The sequence below is a fragment of the Capra hircus genome, chromosome 18, assembly GCF_001704415.2.
Source record: "Capra hircus breed San Clemente chromosome 18, ASM170441v1, whole genome shotgun sequence".
In the NCBI taxonomy this organism is placed as follows: Eukaryota; Metazoa; Chordata; class Mammalia; order Artiodactyla; family Bovidae; genus Capra; species Capra hircus.
In genome coordinates, this window is record NC_030825.1 from 54285359 (window position 1) to 54305930 (window position 20572).

A 20572-nucleotide genomic window follows, 5' to 3' on the forward strand; every position below is an offset into this window, starting at 1 on the left:
TCTCGGTACTGTCTGGTACCGCCCACAACAGGCGCGTATTCTCTAGACCCCCTCCTCGCCTGTTCAGGACCAATGAGAGCCTGTCGCGCAGGCCCCCTCCACCAATAGGGATGCAAAAGGATTAGAAGGGGCAGGGCCTTCTCTGCTCTTCAGCCCGAAGCATAGCCCCCAGCTCTTAGAGAAAGGTAGGGTAGAAGAAGACACTCCCACATCCCCCCGACCTTCCTAATCTTTTCCTGGGTTTTCGAGAAGCCCCCTTGCAAGACCAAATCCTGGAGCCTCAAACCCGCCCAGATACCCACAAGCTCCGCCTTGGAACTCTTATTCTAGCTCATTTCTTCGAGCTCTTGTTTATTCTATCTATACCAACCCTCAGGGCTCTTAGCTCCACCCCTCCCCGCACCCCGTGGGGGGAGCTAAAGTTCTAGTCCCTCCCTCAGAGCTTTTGGCATCGCCCCCTGAGCATCCCAGGGCCAGAGCCCTAGACCCAGCCAACCGATAGGATTGGCTCCACCCTTGAAGTTTAAAGCCCCCGACCCAGTCTGTTAGTCCCGCCCTCACCTTTCCTTCCACTTTCCTATTGGCCAGCCCAGGCCCTTAGCTCCTCCCCCACAGGCTTCATCTCCCACCTTATTATCCAGTCCGGGTTTTGACAAAGGCCCAGTTGTGATGCTTGAACGGCTGGCGGTGTCAGTCGGAGCTGGCTCCGAAGTTGTTGGGAGAGAAAAGGGAAGAAGACCTAACAATGGATTTAAAGAATACTGGACCGCCTTCTCCAAGTCCCCATTGAGAGTCAGCCCCTAGAAATGACCCAGACCATGCTTTATAGTGGGGGGCCAGATACATAGCGACATATGTATGCCAGCCAGCCAGTGCGTGCTCAGTCGTGTCAGATTCTCTGCGACCCCATGGACTGTAGTCCCCACTAGTTTCCTCTGTCCATGGAATTTTCCAGGCATGAATACTGGAGTAAGTTACCATTTCCTTCTCCAAGGGATCTTCCTGACCCGGGGATCGAACCCGGGTCTCTTGTGCCTTCTGCATTGGCAGTCTGATTCTTTACCAACTGCCCCACCTGGGAAGTGACCATAAATCAGAAGATATTTGCTTCTGGACACAGGCAGGCCTTGAAGCTCAGGGCTTTGGAACCAAATTGACCTGGGTTTGAGTCCTGACTCCACCAGGGTCTGATTGTGACTCTGAGCCTCAGTTTCCACATCTGGAAACAGCGGGGAAGGGGGGAGTGGAGGTTATATATCGAACCGACTTCTTTTATTCATTAAAAAATGTTTACTGAGTGCCTATCATATGCCAAGCTCTGTTCTAAGTGCCTGACTTAAGCAAGTCACCCCCCAGAATTTGCCCTCATGGACCCTGCAGTTTGCAGAGGAGGTTAACCCACAATACACAAAACAAATAAAGAGTGTTAATAATAGCTAACATTTACCGAGCACTTCCTATGTGCCAAGCACTCAGTTATCTTCACTACAAGCCCTATTTTCATCACCATTTGATAGATGAAGAAACAGGCACAGAGCTTGTAAGATCATTTCAGCTCTTGGCATTAGAGAGATAAGACAGAGTGATATTGTCAAGGATGGGAGGCTGAGGCTAATTTAGAGAGTGTGGCCAGAGAAAGTCTTTCTGAGAAAGTGACATTTGAGCTGAGATGTTAATGACAAGCAGGAAGCAATCACACAGGGGCAGGGGGAAGGGGAGTGACTTTCCAGGCAGCGGGAACATGAAGTACCAAGGTCCCGAGGTAGGCATGAGTTTGGCAACAAGAAGGCTGTTGATGATGGAACTGTGGAGAGCTTCCATGTGAAGAGGAGAGCAGGAGGTAGATGGCATCAGGAGATAATGGGAGCACCAAATCTTGTAGGACCTCGAAGGCTGTGGCAAATGTTGGCGATTTGTCACTGTATTCTCCACGAGCCCCAGGGAGGCCACATTGGTAAATCTCACAGGAGGACAGTGCCTGGCACACAGTAGGCACACGTAAAGGGCAGCAACCCCTGTTCGTGTCCCAGTGAACAACTACTATGTGAGGTCAATAGGGGCTTACTTCCCTAAGACTCCACGCTCCAAATGCAGAGGGCCTGGGTTCGATCCCTGGTCAGGGGACTAGGTCCCACATGCTGCAATTAAAACCCGACACAGCCAAATAAAAGTAAATTTTAAAAGATCAATAATACGTTCCAAGTGATGACCAAAATAGACGTGGGCCATTATCATTCTATGATCACAGCTAATTTTCTTACTGGAGAAACAAAGCAGGAACTTGGATTTCTTGCCTTCCCAACTCCCATTTCTCCCAGCCTCACCTCTCTGAGCTCTGATTCTAGGAAAGGGGAAATCAGACTCCTACATACAGAACGATATGCAACGGGCTGAAATGTGCAATGTGCTAAGGGCTGTTACTGGAGTGTCCCCAGAGCATGGAGGGAGCCCAAGGGACTTCAAATCCTGCAGTTGGGGAAGGGGAGGGGAGCAAGGGTATGAATGAAAGAACCACAGGCAGAGGAGTTTAGGCTGCTGAGCTGTTGAGGGTGGGGTGGGGCAGTAAGGATGAGATACCATGATGTCAGGATTTCCCTGGTGGTCCAATGGTTAAGACTCTGAACTTCCACTGCAGGGCACATGGGTTTGATCCTTGGTCGGGGAACTAAGATCCCATATGCCTTGCAGTTTAGGGGGGAGAAAAGCCTCTGCTGAAGGTCTATTATGAGGATCAAGTGAGATACATGCATGTAAAATGCCCAATCTGGTGCTTATTAATAAATATGGTACCTATTATTATTATTTGTTAATTAGTAGTAGTAGTTCTGTGGTGCTGGAGAAGACTCTTGAGAATCCCTTGGACAGCAAAGAGATCAAAGCGGTTAATATCAAAGGAAATCAACCCTGAATATTCACTGGAAAGACTGAAGCTGAAGCTCCAACACTTTGGCTACCTGATGGGAAGATCTGATTCATTGGAAAAGACTTTGATGCTGGGAAAGATGGAAGGCAGGAGGAAAAGGGGGAGACCGAGGATGAGATGGTTGGATGGCATTACTGACGAATGAACATGAGTCTGAGCAAACTCTGGGTTACGGTGAAGGACAGAGAAGCCTGGCATGCTGCAGTCCGTGGGGTCGCAGAGTGGGCCACGACTGAGCAACTCAGCAACAGTAGTAGTGGCAGTACCTCTATTTCTGATTTGGGACTGTGTGTTTTTTTCTCTCTCTCTCTCTCAGCGTCTTTTTTTTCCCTCTGTCTTTCCAACTCTTTCTGTCTTCCTGTTTCTCTTTCTACCTCTCCTTCTGTTTGTTTAGGTCTATGTCTGGGTGGGGAGCTCCGTGAAGGCAGGGCAAGAGCTATCTTGGCCATCGGGGTCCCCAGCATTGTCAAGCCCAGGGCCTGATATACAACAAGTACCCAGTGAAGGAACCTCTTTATGCTGGTAAAGTAGTTAAGACTCTGAGCTTCAGGTTTGACCCCTAGTCAAGGAATAAAGATCCCACATGCTTCACACGATGGCCAAAAAAATGAAAAAACAAGTACCCAATAAAGTAAACCGAACCCAGCTCTGTGCCGAACCAGTGTTGGGAGATGCTGAGGACCCAGCAGTGACTGAGACAGCCCCAACCCTACTTCCTCAGAGCTCACGATCCAGGAGAGGAAATCATTATTTGTTGAATGAATGAGCTAATTTTGAGGTGAGCTTGGAAGACTGGACTGAAATTGGGTGGAGGTATTTGAGGCAGAGAAAACTGCTGGGACTGAGGTAAGAGGGGGTGGGAAAGAGTCTGAAGAGTTGGGAAGTGATGGAGAGAGGGCTGGAGAGCTCAGCAAAGGCCTGGAAGGCTGTGGAGAGGAACCTGAGCTTTCTTCTCTTGAGGGCACTGGGGAGCCATGGCAAGTTCTGAGCAGGGGAGGGACCACGGCAGGTTTGTGCTTTAGCAGGACCACTCTTACAGCCTGGCTGCCCTGGCGAGGTCGAGGCGGGGGGTGATGGATGGAAGGAAGAAGGACATGACTGGGGCAGCAGAACGGGGGGCCAGAAGCGAACTGGATCAGAGTAGGGGCTGCGGGGAGAGGGAGGAAGAGCCAGATTCTAAAAACCAGGACAGGAAATTCGCTTTCACTGCCGAGAGCCCAGGTTCAATCCCTGGTCGGAAAAATAAGATCCCAGAAGCCCCGCGCGGCCAGAATAAAATAAGTAAATAAATAAATAAATAACCAGGAGGAAAATGTCTCGGTCAGCCTGCTTTCCGTGATGCCAAAAAATGGGCTTGACGGCTCACGCACCACCACCAGGGGGCAGCCGGGACTTCAGGTTTGCATATCCCAGCGGCTTCTCCCCCGGGGAGGGGGGAAAACTGCACCTAGATACCGAGGTGTGGAGAGGTTGAAGTTGTCTTCCCGGCCCCAGCTGAGAGTCCCTCTGCTTTCCTGCTCCACCCCTCAACACACACACCGATCCTGGCCTCTTGGTTCCCTGGAGCCCCTATCCCACCAGCAAGAGATTATGTCAACACAGTCCGGCTGATTCTGTCCAGGACAATATTTGCCCTTAGGATCTGGGAAAGTTGCTATGGAGACTGGGGACGTGCTGCGGGGCGGGGGGCAAGGGAGGAGGGAGGAGAGGCAGAGCCAGAGGGAGCACCCTCCCTCCTGGAAGAGGGTGAGGGGAGCCAGGCGTCATCTCTGCCTCACCTCTGCCTGATCGAGCCTTGGGGAGTTGATCCATTCCCACTTATCTGCGTTTTCCAAGTCTTTCCCCCCCACCCTCTGCGCTCTCTCTGGACGTCTCTTCGTCTCTATCCGATTATCTCTCTGGATACCTCTGCTCTCATCTCTCCGAGTCTCTCTCTCTGTCCTCTTGCTTTCTCTCTTTGGGTCTCCATCTCTATATCTCTCCACGTCTTTGTGTCTCTCTAGGTATTTGTCCTGTCTCTATGTCTCCATCTCTCTGGGTCTTTGTCGCTCTCCAGGGTCCCGTGCTTTCGGTGTTGGCCTCTCTAGGCCCTCATCTCTGGATCTCTGTCTCTGGGTCCCTGTCTGTCTCTGGGTCCTCTGTCCACCCTTCTCTCTCTGTGTGCCCCATCTCTGGAGCCCTGTCTTTCTCTGGTCCTCTGTCCCCCTTCTCTCTCCGGTCCCCATCTCTGACTCTGTCTCTGGTCCCTGTCTGTCTCTGGTCCCTGCCCCCTTCTCTCTCCGTGCCCCTCTCTGAGCTCTGTCTCTGGTCCCTGTCTGTCTCTGGGTCCTCTGTCCACCCTTCTCTCTCTGTGTGCCCCATCTCTGGAGCCCTGTCTTTCTCTGGGTCCTCTGTCCACCCTTCTCTCTCCGTGTGCCCCATCTCTGGAGCTCTGTCTCTGGGTCCCTGTCTGTCTCTGGGTCCTCTGCCCACCTTTCTCTCTCCGTGTGCCCCATCTCTGGAGCTCTGTCTCTGGGTCCCTGTCTGTCTCTGGGTCCTCTGCCCACCTTTCTCTCTCCGTGTACCCCCATCTCTGGAGCCCTGTCTACTTGTACCTCACCAGATCCTGTGTCACTCCTAGGTCCCTCTCTGAATCTCTGTCCCTCCTTCTCTCTAAGGATCTCTCTATTTTCAGCTGCGTCTTTCTCAGTCTCAGTCTGTCTCTGACATTCTGAATCTCTTTCTGTTTGTGCGTGTGTGTGTGCGTGTGCACGCATGTGTGTGTCTCTCTCTGAGGCCTTGTCTCTCCGCAGTCCTGAATCTCAGGGGGCCATCTCAGCCTCCCATTTCTGGCCTCAGTCCCTATGGGGCCCCCCTCTCCCCATCTCTCTCTGCCTCATTTCTCCTGCACCATCTGCCGGCACTCCAGGCCCCCGCCTGCTCCCTGCAGGCTCTTCTTAGCTGGGCAGCCCCATGGGGGGAGGCACAGCCCCCCCAAAATTCCTCCCCACCATGGCATCCTGAGGTGTTGGTGGGGGCACACTGCCTGGTGGTCATGGCTAGGGTGGAGGGAGCAACAGTCTGGAGACCCGGGACCAGGGGACATGGAGAAAGGGAAACAGACAGACACCCTGAGAGGCGATGGGAAAAGAGGCATGAGAAAGGAGAAAGCTTCAAGACAGGCAAGAAGAAACTGAGCTGGAGGATGGAGTGAGCAAGAGAAATGAGGAGGGGGCAGAAGGAAATCCGGAGGGAAGAGAAGAGAAAAGACAGCCCAGCCAACAAGGGAGGAAGATGGAAAAACTGCACGCAGGCTTGGAGGAAAGGAGAAAGAAGAGATTCTCGGATCAAAGGGACTGAAGGGGGCATGGAGAGAGACAAAGGGCAAGGGGAGAGGGCATGGCTGCTTCTCTACCTGCAGCTTCCAAAGCCCTCAGCGTGGAGACTGGAGAGGGCCCGTGTGGCTACCCCTGAGGCCCTGTTGCCTCCTCCCCAGGCCCTGGGAGAATGTAAAAGCCCCCAGGAGGGCTGAGATGAGCAGGGGGCCAGTCGGGGACCCAGACACCCCTCCTCCTGTCCTCCACGCCCACCCCAGACCCAGCGCTCTATTCTGCCCAGAGGGACTGATGAGGGAGGGGCCAGCCCGCTCATCCCCAGGCTCCTGGCCGGGTTGTCTCTCCTCAGGGCCCATCTTTACAAACTGTATCTCTTCTTTCTCTCTCCCTTTCTTGGTCCATTTTGTCTTCCTTGATTTTTTCTCTCTGTCTCTCTCTTTTTGTATATTTCTCTCTACTTCTCTGTCTCTCTTGATTCTTTCTCTCTCTTTCTCCTGGTCTCCCTCATCTCTGCCTCTTCCTGTCTCTGCTCTTTCTTGGTACTTGGCTTTTTTTCCTGTCTTCCTCACCACCTCAGTTCCTCTCCCCTGCCTCCCCCTCCCACCCCCAGTCTCTCTCCTCCCACTTTCCAGCCTCTCCCCACCTTCCCATCCCCAGCAAGTGACCCCAGACCCTCTTGGGACCAAGGAGAGGCTCCCTCCCAACCCCAGCCTCTTCCCGAGGTGCCCGGCATTCTCAGACTCCTCTCCTCTCCACTCCATGAACCAAGCCTTTCCCAGGACCCAGAGGGCGCCAGGAATGTGGGGCAGAGAGCAGGAGGCCAGCTGGAGGTCAGGAAGCCAGGAGCCCCCATGTCACTCCCCCTCCCCGAGACTGGTTTCCTTCCAGTCTTTAGTGCTGGATCTCACGCCACTCCTTACTCTCTGCCCCTCCTGGGGCCTCTGAGCCTCAGTTTCTCCCCTGCAAAATGGGCAGGCTCACCTCTGCCCCATTTATCTTCCAGCTCCCCGGGGACTGTGTGCTCATGAATGCTACTAGCGTGATTAATGTGCAGGAATTGGTGGTTTGCATTCAAGGGGGAAGTGAGTGCCGAGAGCCGGGATTCAGTTTCTAAGCCAAATATTTTCCATATTTTAGGGCAAAGGAAGAGACTGGAAGTGGAGACTCTGAGGAGGTGTGTGATTCAGTGGTGACTGTGACCCGGAGACCATGTGAGGCTGTCGGTTCGTGCATGGTGGTAGGAGGATAGTGTGCAATCCTGTGCACAACTGTGTGACTGCAGGTGGCTGTATACAACTTGTGAGTGCAAGTGAGGCTGTGATGGAGTTGTGAGTGCAAGTGAGGTTGGATGGTTTTATCCGCAGCCAGGAAAGTTTGATAAGGTCAGGTTCCTATCCATGATTTGAAAACGTTTTGAGCTGGGAGAGTGGGAAGTCCAAGAGTCAATTCGAGCTACATGCCCTCCTCTCCAAGGTGGTCACCAGGTTCCCTCGAGTCTCAAAGACAAAGAGGCTGTGATGGACAAACTGAGCCCCATACTGTGATGGACAGTATGTCTTAGCACTGGGCGTGAGTAAGGATGACAGTGTAACATCCAGAGCTCATGGGAGTGTGTGCCTTAGTGACACTTGGGGAACATGTGTCGTTGGAATGTAACTGAGGACTCTTGGTAATTATGTGAAGTGTGTGAGACGTTGTGTGAGCATGTTAATGAGTGGAATTGTGTAACATTGTATATATAACTTTCAGACTGTCATTAAAGGATCGTATGACAATCGCCTATAACTGTTGGCCTTTCTGTCATCAACAGCCTCTGCTCTAGGCTCCAAATTGCGCTGAGTGACACTGGGGCCCCAGTGGTGACAGATGCCTTCCCTGTCCTCTTGGGGGCACTCAGGCCAGTGGGGGCAGACAGACAGTATCTGTCTGACAGTATGAGTTAATGATGGCGTGAACGTATGTGTGGTGGACAAGCATCATGGGAACTGTAGCAAGCTGTGATTGTGTTGCTGTGTGAGTGCAGGAGTCTACGCCCAGAGTGCATGGCTGGGTGTCACTGTGGACGACTATCAACCTGTAGGGGAGAACCTGTGGTTCACGGGGTGTGACGCTGGATTGTGGGACTCTGAATGAATATGAAGAACATGTTCGGTGAGGCGCAGTATTTAAGACTCTGTGCCTCTCGGCAGCTCAGTGTATGGGATCGTGTGTGACATGGCCCTGCGTGTGGTGGCTGGGTGGGACAGGTGGGACAACATGAGAGGCTGTGCGTGCTGGGAGAGGGGGTCCTCGGGATGCTCACTCTGTGACTCTGCTCCCCCACTGACCCTGAGTGGCTGTGATACTCAGAGATGACTGGCCCCCTGCGCCAGGTCTCTGCCCCAGCTCCCCGCTCCAGTTCCTTGGCCCGGCCTGGCCCCGCCCCCTACCCCTACCCCAGGCTGTCACCTCCTGCGGAGACCAGGCGAGGCCGGCAGCGGCGTCAGAAGCAAGTGCTTGAGAGGAGAGCTGGGAACAGGTGAGGGCTCCCCCATCTCAGCCATTCCCCTGCCCCTGTCCCCTCACATCTCCAGATCCCTCTTGCTCTGTGCCTTGGTCTCAGCGTCTCTGTGCCCACGGTCTATGTCCTTCTATCTATCTCTCAGTATCTCTGTCTCCACATCGCAAATCCCTGTTTAGCTGCAAGTTCTATATCTCCATCTCTTTCCCCCATTCTCTGTGTCTCTCCATGTCTCTACCTCCTCTCTGTCTCGGAGCCCACATTTTTGTCTCTGTCTTCCTCTCCCTTTTGGTCCCTGATCTCTGGCCGTGTCTCATTCTGTCTGTCTCTGTGTCTCTCCATTTCTATGTTTGTCTCAAGCATTTCTGACTCGTGTGTTTCTGGGGCTCCAACCGACATCCTCCTGTTTCCTCCTTTCCCTGCATGGGGCCAGATGTGGGGTGTTGGGGGTAGACTGATTTCCAAGCATCTGGGCCCCTCATCTTCCTAGTCCCTAAGGAGAGCCATTGTCCCATTAACTCTGGGTTTTACCCGCAGCCAGGAAAGTTTGAGAAGGTTGGGTTCCTATCCGTGATTTGAAAACCCTTTGAGCTGGGAGAGTGGGAAGTCCAAGAGTCACTTCGAGCTACATGCCCTCCTCTCCAAGGTGGTCACCAGGTTCCCTCGAGTCTCTAGGTCTAGACTGCGGGTGACCCTGGAGTTTCCCTTCCAGCGCAGCTCTAAGGCAACCGCACCCTCCGCAAACACCCCCCTTCCATCACCGCTGCCCCAGCAACAGCCGGGGGCGGGCCGGGGAATCAGGTGTTGGAGATCGGTCTCCGCCCACTCCTCAAGGCTCACCCCCCTACCTGGCCCCAGATCATCCCTCGTAGTTGTGGGGGGCGCTGTCTCCGGGGTACGTGATTCCCTGAGAGGAGGGCGCTGGCGCTGGGAGAGGAGGGCGCTGGCGCTGGGAGAGGAGGCAGAGGCTCCTGATTCTTCCTCGGACCCCCAGACCCGGCTGCCCTCGCGTGACCGGACCCTTCGTTCCCCATGCCCTGCTGCCTACACGATGCCCACCTGTCCACCCTGGTGGCTGCTGCTTCTGCTCTCGCTGTGGGAGCCGCTGCTCCGGAGCGCGGAGGTGAGAACCAGAGGAGCCAAGGATCTCAAGGCTTGGAGGGATGTTGGGGCCGGTTTTAAGTCGTATCCCACCGGGAAGATTGTTTCAAGACTCCCCACCAGCCCAGATTCAAATTTTGATGGTTGTTTCTAGTCCTTCATCTTCCCCCACCCCCCACTCCCCTCAAATCCTCCTGATAATTTCCAGCCACCTCTGTCTCATTTTCCTGAAGGTTTTTAGTTCCCCACAGCAACTCCCCTGGTGGTTTCTAGGCACCCCTCAAGACTTAAAAGAGGTTTCTAAGCCACCCAAGATGCCTGAGCAAAACAGGACAGCCGCTTCAAGTCCCTCCAGGGTGTCTCTGGCCCTCAGTGATTTTGCTGCCTGGGAGCTGGGGTCGGGGCGCGGGCCGAGGTGTGGGGGTGTGTGGTCCTTTCTTTTCTCTTTTTGTAGGCAGGCTCTGAGGGGCAGACAGCGGGAGAGCTATATCAGCGCTGGGAGCGGTACCGCAGGGAGTGCCAGGAGACACTGGAGGCCTCGGAGCCCCCAGCAGGTGTGACAGGGGTGGAGGACTAGGGGCAAGGGAAGGGCTGGGGCTCAGAGGGATGGGCTTGAGGCCGGCTTGGGACTGACACGCCGCCGAGGCCTGAAAGAGAAGTCTGGGGGTCTGGGGTAAAAGTGGGCCACGTGGGAGAAGCCAGAGATGAAGCTTGAAAGGGGAGGTGTCTTGGGCGGGGCTTACACTCGGTGGGTGGGACCTAAAGTGGACGGTGAAGGGGGCAGGGTTTGGGGTGGAGTCTAGGAAGGGCCTTGCAGACTGGGAAGCATTTGTTGCGGGAACTTGCTTGGTGGGAGGAACCCAGAGCAAGGCTCGAAAGATGGGCGGGGCCTCGGGCCTGGTGGGAGGAGCTAAGAAGGAGCTCCTCTCCAGGGACGCGACCACTCCAGGTGGGCGGGGCTTGTGCGGGTCTTGTGTGTGCGGGGCAGAGACTCCTTGGGCTCGAGTTATCCCAGGTCTGTCCGAACTCTGGCCCCCACGCTCACCCCAGGCCTCGCCTGTAACGGGTCCTTCGATATGTACGTCTGCTGGGACTACACTGCACCCAACACCACTGCCCGTGCATCCTGCCCTTGGTATCTGCCCTGGCACGGCCACGGTGAGCTGCCGGGTGGACCCCAGGCCCACTTCTGACGCAAAGATCTCCCTCCTAACCCTGGTCCCACTCCCCGCAGCTCCCCTGGTCCTCTTGGGCTGGGTGTCTCTCCACATAACGTCCCTTCTCTGTCTCTGTATCTCTCTGACGGCCACCAGGTTATTTTTTTTTCCTTTTCATGAGTCTGTCTCTGCACATCTTGGTCTTCCTTGCCTAACTAGCAGTGTGACCTGGGGTTGTTGTTCAGCTGCTCAGTTGTGTCCGACTCTTTGTGACCCCATGGGCCGCAGCACGCCAGGCACACCTATCCTTCACTGTCTCCCAGAGTTTGCTCACACTCATGTCCATTGAGTCAGTGAGGCCATCCAATCATCTCATCCTCTGTCATCCCCTTCTCCTCCTGCCTTCAATCCTTCCCAGCATCAGAGTCTTTTCCAGTGAAATTTCTTTATGCCTCAACTCCTCATTTGTGAATTGATGTTTATGACAATACCAAGTTCATAGGCTTGTTATGAATATTAAATTATTAGATGTAAAATGCTATATTATGGTTTATCATCATCATCACTGGATCTCTCTCTCTGCCTTTGTCTCAGTTTGTCTTTCTGTCTCCATCTCTGTCTGTGTGCCTCTGATTCCCTCCCTTGTTTCCCCTCAGTGGCTAAAGGCTTTGTCCTCCGCCAATGTGGCAGTGATGGCCAATGGGGACCTTGGAGAGACCATTCTCAGTGTGAAAACCCAGAGAAAAATGGGGTTTTTCAGGTAAGAAGAGGAGAGATTTAAGGGTATGATTTCCAGGCAGCAGTAGAACAGCTCAGACAGAGCCTGAAACCCCTTGTACCATTCAGGACTCTGGGTTCCAAGTGATAGCAATTTCAACTCCTTTCTTGAAGGAGAAAGAAAAATATATTGGCTTTTGTGATTGAAAATTATAAGGCTACAGCTTCAGGTACAGCTGGATCTAGGTGCTAAAATGATGTAGTTGGGAATCTCTCTCACCATATTGTTCTTCTATTTTTCTCTATGATGGTGTCCTCTTTTGTGTGTGTGTGTGGGGGGGTGGTGGTGGAAAAGGTGGCCCCCATCAGTACCAGGCTCACATTCCACCTGCAAGCAATGCTATAGGCAGACTGAGCTTTTTTCTCAATAGCTCCAACTTAATGTCCCAGGACTGACCGTCATTGGCCTGATTTGAGTAGCATACCTGCCCTTGAGTAGTCACTCTGTGTGTGTGTGTGTGTGCGCGCGCGCGCGTGTGGTGTTAGATAGCATGCTTTGATTCTTTGGTCACATGCCCAGCCCTGGGGTTGAGGGGTGGAATGCCCCACTCAAAAAAAGGTTGATAGATCCCCCCAAAAATTGGGGTGCAAATATGAACAAAGAGCAGCTCCTTTATGGCCTGAGGGCAGGAGTTGAGCTCTATTTCTTTTTAAAATGTATTCATTAATTTTTGGCTGCACCGGGTCTTCATTGCTTTGTGCAGGCTTTCTCTAGTTGTGGTGAGCGGGGTCTAGCTGCGGCATGCAGGCTTTTCGGTCCGGGCTCAGCCATTGTGGCTTGCGGGAGCTGAGCTCTATTTCTGTATCCTCTTCCCCCACCTCCACCCCCAGGACCAAAGGCTGGCCTTGGAGCGGCTGCAGGTTGTGTACACCGTGGGCTACTCCCTGTCTCTTGCCACACTGCTGTTCGCCTTGCTCATCTTGAGTATCTTCAGGTGGGAACCCCCAGCCCTGAACAGAAGCAGCAGAGACTGGGCTTCAGTTTTCCCAGAAAGATGGGGTAGTCAGGCTCCACCGGCAACAAGTATCCAATGGTGGTTCTGTGGGGAGGGCTGGGACGTAATATAAGGGACTCTGTGTGGCCAAGGACAGGCCCCCAGACTGCCTCCCAAATCCCTCAGGCGGCTGCACTGCACTCGCAACTACATCCACATCAACCTGTTCACGTCTTTCATGCTGCGGGCAGCTGCCATCCTCACCCGAGACCGTCTGCTTCCTCCCCCTGGCCCCTACCCTGGGGATCAGGTCCTTACCCTGTGGAACCAGGTGAGCAACATCCTTCTCTTTCTCAAATTGAGATCCTGCCTCCTCTGGTAGGGCCAGAGGGTTCCCATTCCCGGCTTCCCTTGTGGCTCAGAACGTAAAGAATCTGTCTGCGATGCAGGAGACCTGGGTTCGATCCCTGGGTTGGGAAGATCCCCTGGAGAAGGGAAAGGCCACCCACTCCAGTATTCTGGCCTGGAGAATTCCATGGACTGTATAGTCTATGGGGCCACAAAGAGTCAGACATGACTGAACAATTTTCACCCTATCAACCGGGCTTGCCTGGTGGTTCAATGGTGAAGAACCTGTCTACTAACGCAGGAGACATGGGTTCGATCCCTAGGCCGGGAATATCCCCTGGAGAAGGAAATGGCAACCCACTGCACTTCTCTTCCCTGGGAAATCCCATGGACAGACAGAAGGGACTAGTGGGCTACAGTCCACGCACAAGGAAACAACAAAAAGAACAATAATGTTATCCATGGTTAATCTCTCCAGACCCTTCTGACACAACTAGAGAGGGACCCTCCCTACTCAGCCTCCCCCATCATTGAACTCTCTCATCCTGTTATCTCCTCTACTGGAACATTTCCATTCCTTTCTCTCGGTATCTCACCCGTCATTGGAGTTTTGCACCAATAAGAGAGGCCCCTGCTAGAGGCGAGAAAGAAGTTGGCAGGATGGGAGAAAATAACCGATGGGGGGATTTGGCAGATACCAATTTGTTCCAGGGAGACAAGGTGGGAGAGACTAGGGGCGGGTGGGGAGAGAACCTGTCGGGCAGCAAGTTGGGCCATACCAATTGTTGAAAGCGAAGGGGGTGGGAGAGTCCACGTGCTGGTGGGTGATGAGAAAAACGTTTTGAAAGGTGTAGTTCAATTCTCAGGAGATGGGGTGGGAGAGTCCATATTCAGGGGAATCTGGGGGGAACTCATGAAATTCTCCAGGCCGGAATACTGGAGTGGGTAACCGATCTCTTCTCCAGCGGATCTTCCCGTTCCAGGAATCGAACCAGGGCCTCCTGTATTGCAGGCTGATTCCTTACCAGCTGAGCTTCCAGGGAACATAGATAGATAGTGAAGTCGCTCAGTCGTGTCCGACTCTTTGCGACCCCATGGACAGTAGCCATCCAGACTCCTCCGTCCATGGGATTTTCCAGGCAAGACTACTGGAGTGGGTTGCCATTTCCTTCTCCAGGGAAGATACCAATCGTTAAAGAGGTTAGAGTAGGAGAGTTCATGTAGGGAAAGAGAACAGAGTGAGTGAGGAGAGGATAGCTTTATCATCCTTCGGTGATACAGAATGGGAAGAGAATATTTGATGACAAGAGATGGGCTTGGAGGGGACCCTGACTGCCCCCTCCCCCTGTCTGGTCACCCCCTAGGCCCTAGCTGCCTGTCGCACGGCCCAGATCGTGACCCAGTACTGCGTGGGTGCCAACTACACGTGGCTGCTGGTGGAAGGCATCTACCTGCACAGTCTCCTCGTGCTCGTGGGAGGCTCCGAGGAGGGCCACTTCCGCTGCTACATGCTTCTCGGCTGGGGTGAGCCCCGACCCTGCCCCCTGCCCTGCCCAGCGCGCTTCCCCTCCCGCAAACTACCCAGCTGGTCTGCCTGAGGGGGTCTCCTCCCCTCTCTAGGATTTTCTGTCTCCCCTTCCCGGCGGGGGAATTCCGCGGGTCTTGGGCCTGGCAGGGCCCGTGCGCTCTCTGACAGCTGCGGCGGGGTGGGGGGCGGGGGTTGGGTCTGCACAGGGGCCCCCACGCTTTTCGTCATTCCTTGGGTGATCGTCAGGTACCTGTTCGAGAACACGCAGTGAGTCGCGGGGCCTGGGGGGGGGGTCGGGGGGCGGGTCTGGGTGGGCGGGGCTTTGAGGGATGTGGGCGGTCCTTGGAGGGACGTGGACGGGGTGAGACGGAATCGTGGGGAGGTTCTAATTGCTTCTAGGAGCCTGGGAGGGTGTCTAAAGGAACCAGTCGCTTAGGAAGATGGGTTCCAGGACTACTGCAAGGGGCGGGATGAGGGCTGGGCCTAAATAGTAGAAGTAGGTGTGGCCTTAAAGAAGGTGGGGAAGTTAAGTGCTCAATTCTGTGAGTCTAGGGTATTCTAGTCTATCTCAGCTCTACGCCCCCTCCTCCAGGTGCTGGGAGCGGAACGATATCAAAGCCATTTGGTGGATCATACGAACCCCTATTCTCCTAACAATCTTGGTACGGCCTGTCCCACCTCCTCCAGGCTGGTCTCAAGAATTTCCCATCCTGGGAAGCCAAGGTGGCGGGGAACTGGCTCAGTCTCTCTCTCTCCCCTACCCCCCCCCAACCCCCCGCAGATTAATTTTCTCATCTTTGTCCGCATCCTTGGCATCCTCGTGTCAAAGCTGAGGACGCGACAGATGCGCTGCCCGGACTACCGACTGAGGTGGGGACGCAGGGGAGGGTGACTGCGGGCAAGGTGGGGGACTCAGGCCCCCGGCACCACTGCCACCCTCTACCCGCAGGCTGGCTCGCTCCACGCTGACGCTGGTGCCCCTGCTGGGCGTCCACGAGGTGGTGTTTGCTCCTGTGACTGAAGAACAGGCCCGGGGTGCCCTGCGCTTGGCCAAGCTCGGCTTTGAAATCTTCCTCAGTTCTTTCCAGGTGCCTAAGTGAGGTGCAAGAGCTACACCCTTTGAGTTCGGGTCCTCCTACTCAGAGAGGAACGAGGGTTAGAGTCATCCTCTGGTGCAACCGCAGAATGGGCTGCGAAGATGGGATTTTTTTTCATTCATTCTATACTTCCGTCCTGACTGGGGAAGCAGGGAGAAGGCAGCAGACCCGGCAGCCGCAGCAGTACTGCCTCCTGGTTAAGATCGAGGGCTTTGAGATCAGCCAGGGCTGGGACCAAATCTGGGTCCTCACTTCCCAGGTCTGTGACCTTCACCTCAGGGCCAGGGAAAAGGTGAAGCATATGCAGTGCCTAACATGCCAAATGGAAAGAGATGTCCACTGATATTTAAGGTCAACCCTGCCCGTGCTTGTCCTACCCTAGCCTCCATCCTGCTTTACCTTGTTGGGCCTCAGTTTTCTCATCTCTAAAGTGGGGACAATACTAGTTTCACTTTAAAAGGCTGTTCATTTATCAATTCAGCAAAAATGTATTGAACACTTACTATACCAAGCACTTTTCCAGGCTTACTATGGGGATATGGCCAACCCAATGGTCCCTCTCCTTTAGTGGGAGAGACAGATGCTAAAGATGCTATATAAGTAAAATACACAGAATGTCAGATGGTGAGATGTGCCTAAAGGAGGGAGGGATGAGAAGGCAAGAAAATAGAGATGACAAAGAATGGGATAATGGACAGGGGTCAGGGAAGGCCTTGCTGAAAAGACACTAGAGCAGATACCCGAAGAAGATGAGGGAATGAGCCAGGAAGATATTGGGGGAAATGTTCCAGGAAGAGAAATGCCAAGTGCAAGATCCCTGAGGTGGGAGAAAGTACCGATCACGATGGCACTCTCGCGGCCAGCAGGCCTGAAGCAGGGGGTGGGTGGGTAGGACAGAGGCGACATACCTGGGTAGATCCTTGGGCCTAGAGAGGACCTTTTGCTTTTCCTCTGAGTCAGTTGGGAGCCATGAGAGCACAGGAACGTAATCAGAGCTGGATTTTAATGGGATTGTGGAAAGTGATAATAAGATAAGCGATATCTTACTGCATGCTTAGTCAGTTGTGTCCGACTTTGCCAGGCTCCTCTGTCCTTGGAATTCTCCAGGCAAGAATACTGGAGTGGGTTGCCATTCCCTTCTCCAGGGGATCTTCCCGACCCAGGGATTGAACCTGGGTCTCCTGCATTGCAGGCGGATTCTTTACCATCTGAGCCACTAGGGAAGCCCTTGTCTTGCATTAATGTATCAATTACTTTATTAATTATAAATACATTTTATATGTATCTAAATTTCTAAATTATTATAAATATAAAAATAATTTCAAAATTAATTTTTTGGATGTGCCTATTAAAGTTTATTATTATGGAATTTCTTGGCACTACAGTGGTTAAGACTCAGCACTTTCACTGTCAAGGGCCCAGGTTCGATCCCTGGTCTGGGAACTAGGATCCTGCAAGCCCCGCAGCACGGCCAAATAAATAAATCCAATATGTCATGTAGTAAGTTATGATAAGATTTAGAAAAAGGTTTAACTATGTCCATGCACTAGAGCTTCTTGTATAGTAATAATACCTTAAATCTCAGCTGCTAAGTCACTTCAGGCGTGTCCGACTCTGTGCGACCCCATAGACGGCAGCCCACTAGGCTCCCCCGTCCCTGGGATTCTCCAGGCAAGAACACTGGAGTGCTGTATTATTGTTCCATTTTCCAGATGAAGAAACTGAGGCACAGAGGGGTTAAGCAGCTTGCCTAAGTGGGGAAGAAAGTGGGAAGCCGTGATCACATCCAAGCAGTCAGCCTCTGGGGTTACATGTTCTTAATCTCCAGTCCTGATGGCTCTGCAAATTGGGGAGGGCAAGCGGAGGGGGAAAGTCAGGAGCCAGGGAAAGGGTGACTGCAATAACCTAGGACCGTTGTGGCGACGGGCGAGGTGGTTTGGGCCTGTAAAGGATCAGAGCTCATTGAGGGGTGTTTATAACCCTGCCCCTGCTCCCAGTTTAACCCCTGCTCTCCCCACGGCAGGGCTTCCTGGTCAGCGTCCTCTACTGCTTCATCAACAAGGAGGTAGGGAGAGCCGCGGCCCGCCGCCCGCGCCCTCTGCCGGCTGCGCAGGGAATGGCGCGCGCGCCGCCGCCTCTGAGCGCCTTCCGTTTCAGGTGCAGTCGGAGATCCGCCGGGGTTGGCACCGCTGCCGCCTGCGCCACAGCCTCGGCGAGGAGCCGCGCCAGCGCCCCGAGCCCGCCTTCCGGACCCTGCCCTCTGGCTCCGGTCCGGGCCAGGTCGCTGCCGGCAGCGCTCTGTGCTCGAGGACCCTCCCAGGTCCTGGGGGTGAGGCCAACGACGTCTTAGAAAGTTACTGCTAGGTAGCGGGATTCTTGGGTCCACGCAGCATGTGTTTATTGAGCGCCTGCTGTGTACCAGGCTTGGCTTGAAGAGCGCTGGGCAAATGGCGCGGATTTGGGGCTGGGGGCGGGGAAGCAAACAGAAAAGCCCCTGTTCTCCTAGAGATTACAACTGAGTGGGGGAAACAGGAGGTGAGGCCAAACCAAATTAGACTATGTACACTGTGGAATGGTTTAGGAAGAAAGGTTAGAAGGGGACCTAATGTGGTCCAGGGCTCTCTGATGAAACGACTTTGAAGTCATGCCCAAAAGAGGTGAAGGAGGCAGCTTTACAAAGAATTGGCAGGCGAGGTTTTAAGGCAGAAAGAACACCTGTGAAGGCCCTGGAGCAAGAAGGAGCTTGGCTGTGTCAGGAAAAGAGAGGTGACCTAGGAGGCTGGAGCGGGATAAGTCAGAGCCCACAAATGGGGAGAGAGAACCAGGTGGGGTCAGAAGAGTGGGCATTTTATTCCAAGTTCATGGAAGATTCTTTGGAGTGCCTCCTAGTGGAATGGGCTAAAGTGTTAACAGACCGCTCCATCTGCCCTGTGGGGTGATGGATTATTAGGGGCTATTGGGGCAGCTGGGAGCCCAGTCAGGAGTCTGATAATGGTGGGAGGTGATGTTAGCAGGACTGGGGTGGCAGCCACATAGGGTGTGAAATGGTTGGATTCTAGAGCTAGTTTAAAGGTAGAACTGAGAGCATTTGCTGAAGGAGAGACTTCAGGGATGACTTCTCAGTTTGGGATGGAGACAGGAAAGAGGGAGATGGGGTTTGAGGTGGGGAGTACCAGGAGTGCTCTCTGGACTTGTTAAGCTGGAAATAAGGGTCTGGAGCTCACAGGAAAGGTTAGAGATAGAAATGTGAGTGGGCACTGAGGTCCAGAGAGGATTCTGAGTGTGGAAAGAAGCAATTTCATGGCAGGCATCAGAGCTGAAATCTACAATGGGAGGCCAGGCCCACTGCCACCTGGAGACATACCCACCTTTTTCGGTAGCCCCTGGGAACTATGAGATTTAGGAGGGAAGCCAGCAGCCTCAATGTGGCCGGGCCACATATATATATATACACACACAAGACTCTCACTCCTAAATCGCTCCCCACCACAGACACACACTTAGATTCAGTTAGCACCTGGGTGTTGATTCGCTTCCTTGGGGTCCCCAGCTCTCTGGACAGATATGGCTCACAGCCGCTGAATTCAATGTGCTTTGAAGCATGCGGCCCTCCTGGGCCTCTCTTGTGGGTTCTGGGAAGGTGAGGGCCTGAGAGCTGTGTCCTTGTAAATAAAGCATGAGAAAACAGTTGTTTTCGGGGTGGGGAAATCTTGGCCAGGCCATAAGGGAGATGACAGTAGGGAGGGCAGGCTGTGTGGCCAGGTGCCGGTGGTGGCCTTGTGCCCTCTGGAGAGCAGTGCTGCCTAACTTCCAAGAGATTCAAGAGTCACAAAGAGATCATGGACACCATGCCGCCACCATTCTCCATGCCTAAAAGAAGCCCCAACTGGGAATGTTCCTGCGATCTCCTGCTATTCAAACTATTTGTAGTGTGTACGATTAAAATCGTGCCCATGATGATCATGTTCTTTTCTTTAAAAAATTAATGAATTTGTGACTGTGCTGGGTCTTCGTTGCTGCACGCGGGCTTTTAGTTGCGACAGCTGCGGGCTACTATCTAGTTGCAGTGTGTGGTGTCCTCACGGCAGTGCTTTCTCTTGCTGCAAAGCTTGGGCTCTAGGCACACAGGCTTCTCAGCAGCGGAGGGCTTCAGTAGTTTCAGAATCTTCCCAGAGCAGGGATTGAACCCATGTTAGATTCGGACACAACGCAAGTGTCCCCTGCATTGGCAGGCAGACTCTTAACCACTGGACCCATCAGGGAAGTCCACAGACCCAACATTTTCTGAAAGCTGCTTCTCTAGGAAGATGGTGGAGGAATACTAATGCTGCAGGAACCAGCCTGGTTCAAATCTTAGATTGGCTACTGTTTAGCTGTGTGACTTGAGGAAAATTCCTAACCTCTCTGTGCCTCAGTTCACTTCAGGAAAATAGAAATGATCACACGGACATCCTAGGATGGCCTGCAGTTCCTGAGAGGATCTCACCAGTGCACAGAACACATTGGGCCGGTTTGCCTACTGCTTTTCCTGCAACCTGTTGTCACTTTCATTCACTTGAACTGGAAGAGGGGATTAGAAACTATTTGGGCAGATGGTTGGATAGCGATGACTGATGACAGGCAGGGTCAGCAGTTCTAGCCCTAGGCTAGAATCTTTGCTGTCAGCCTGGCAAAGCAGGGAAAGGACCTGCTACTTCCTGGGGAAGACACGAGGGATGTGTGACCGGGACTCCAACCCAGGACTGTGACCCCAGGGCTTGTGCTATCCCAGGCTCTGATCAATCACCAAATCCAGGGGGAAGGTTTCTGCAGCAGCACTGTCCCCAACCCCCCGGCCCCACCCCGGCTTTATAAGTTAGGATATCATGGCTCCATTCTGCCCCCCTCCCAGT

At 53.5% G+C, this 20572-nt stretch overlaps 1 protein-coding gene across 1 annotated transcript; it reads left to right on the forward strand.

Annotated features, from left to right (window-relative positions):
* GIPR (gastric inhibitory polypeptide receptor) lies at positions 8589 to 19817 on the forward strand. The gene is made up of 14 exons (XM_018063190.1): positions 8589 to 8755; positions 9596 to 9860; positions 10293 to 10392; positions 10889 to 10996; positions 11652 to 11755; positions 12604 to 12707; positions 12894 to 13038; positions 14420 to 14579; positions 14790 to 14850; positions 15176 to 15245; positions 15365 to 15453; positions 15533 to 15671; positions 17704 to 17745; positions 17838 to 19817. Exons 1-14 carry the CDS (start codon positions 8589 to 8591, stop codon positions 18042 to 18044), a joined length of 1761 nt encoding a protein of 586 aa, XP_017918679.1. The 3' UTR covers positions 18045 to 19817.

Coding starts and splice junctions, on each gene's coding strand:
- GIPR (XM_018063190.1), top strand. CDS start 8,589: ATGACTGGCCCCCTGCGCCAGGTCTCTGCCCCAGCTCCCCGCTCCAGT. Junction 12,708..12,893: donor CTCATCTTGAGTATCTTCAG/GTGGGAACCCCC, acceptor CAAATCCCTCAG/GCGGCTGCACTGCACTCGCA. Junction 15,246..15,364: donor CTATTCTCCTAACAATCTTG/GTACGGCCTGTC, acceptor AACCCCCCGCAG/ATTAATTTTCTCATCTTTGT.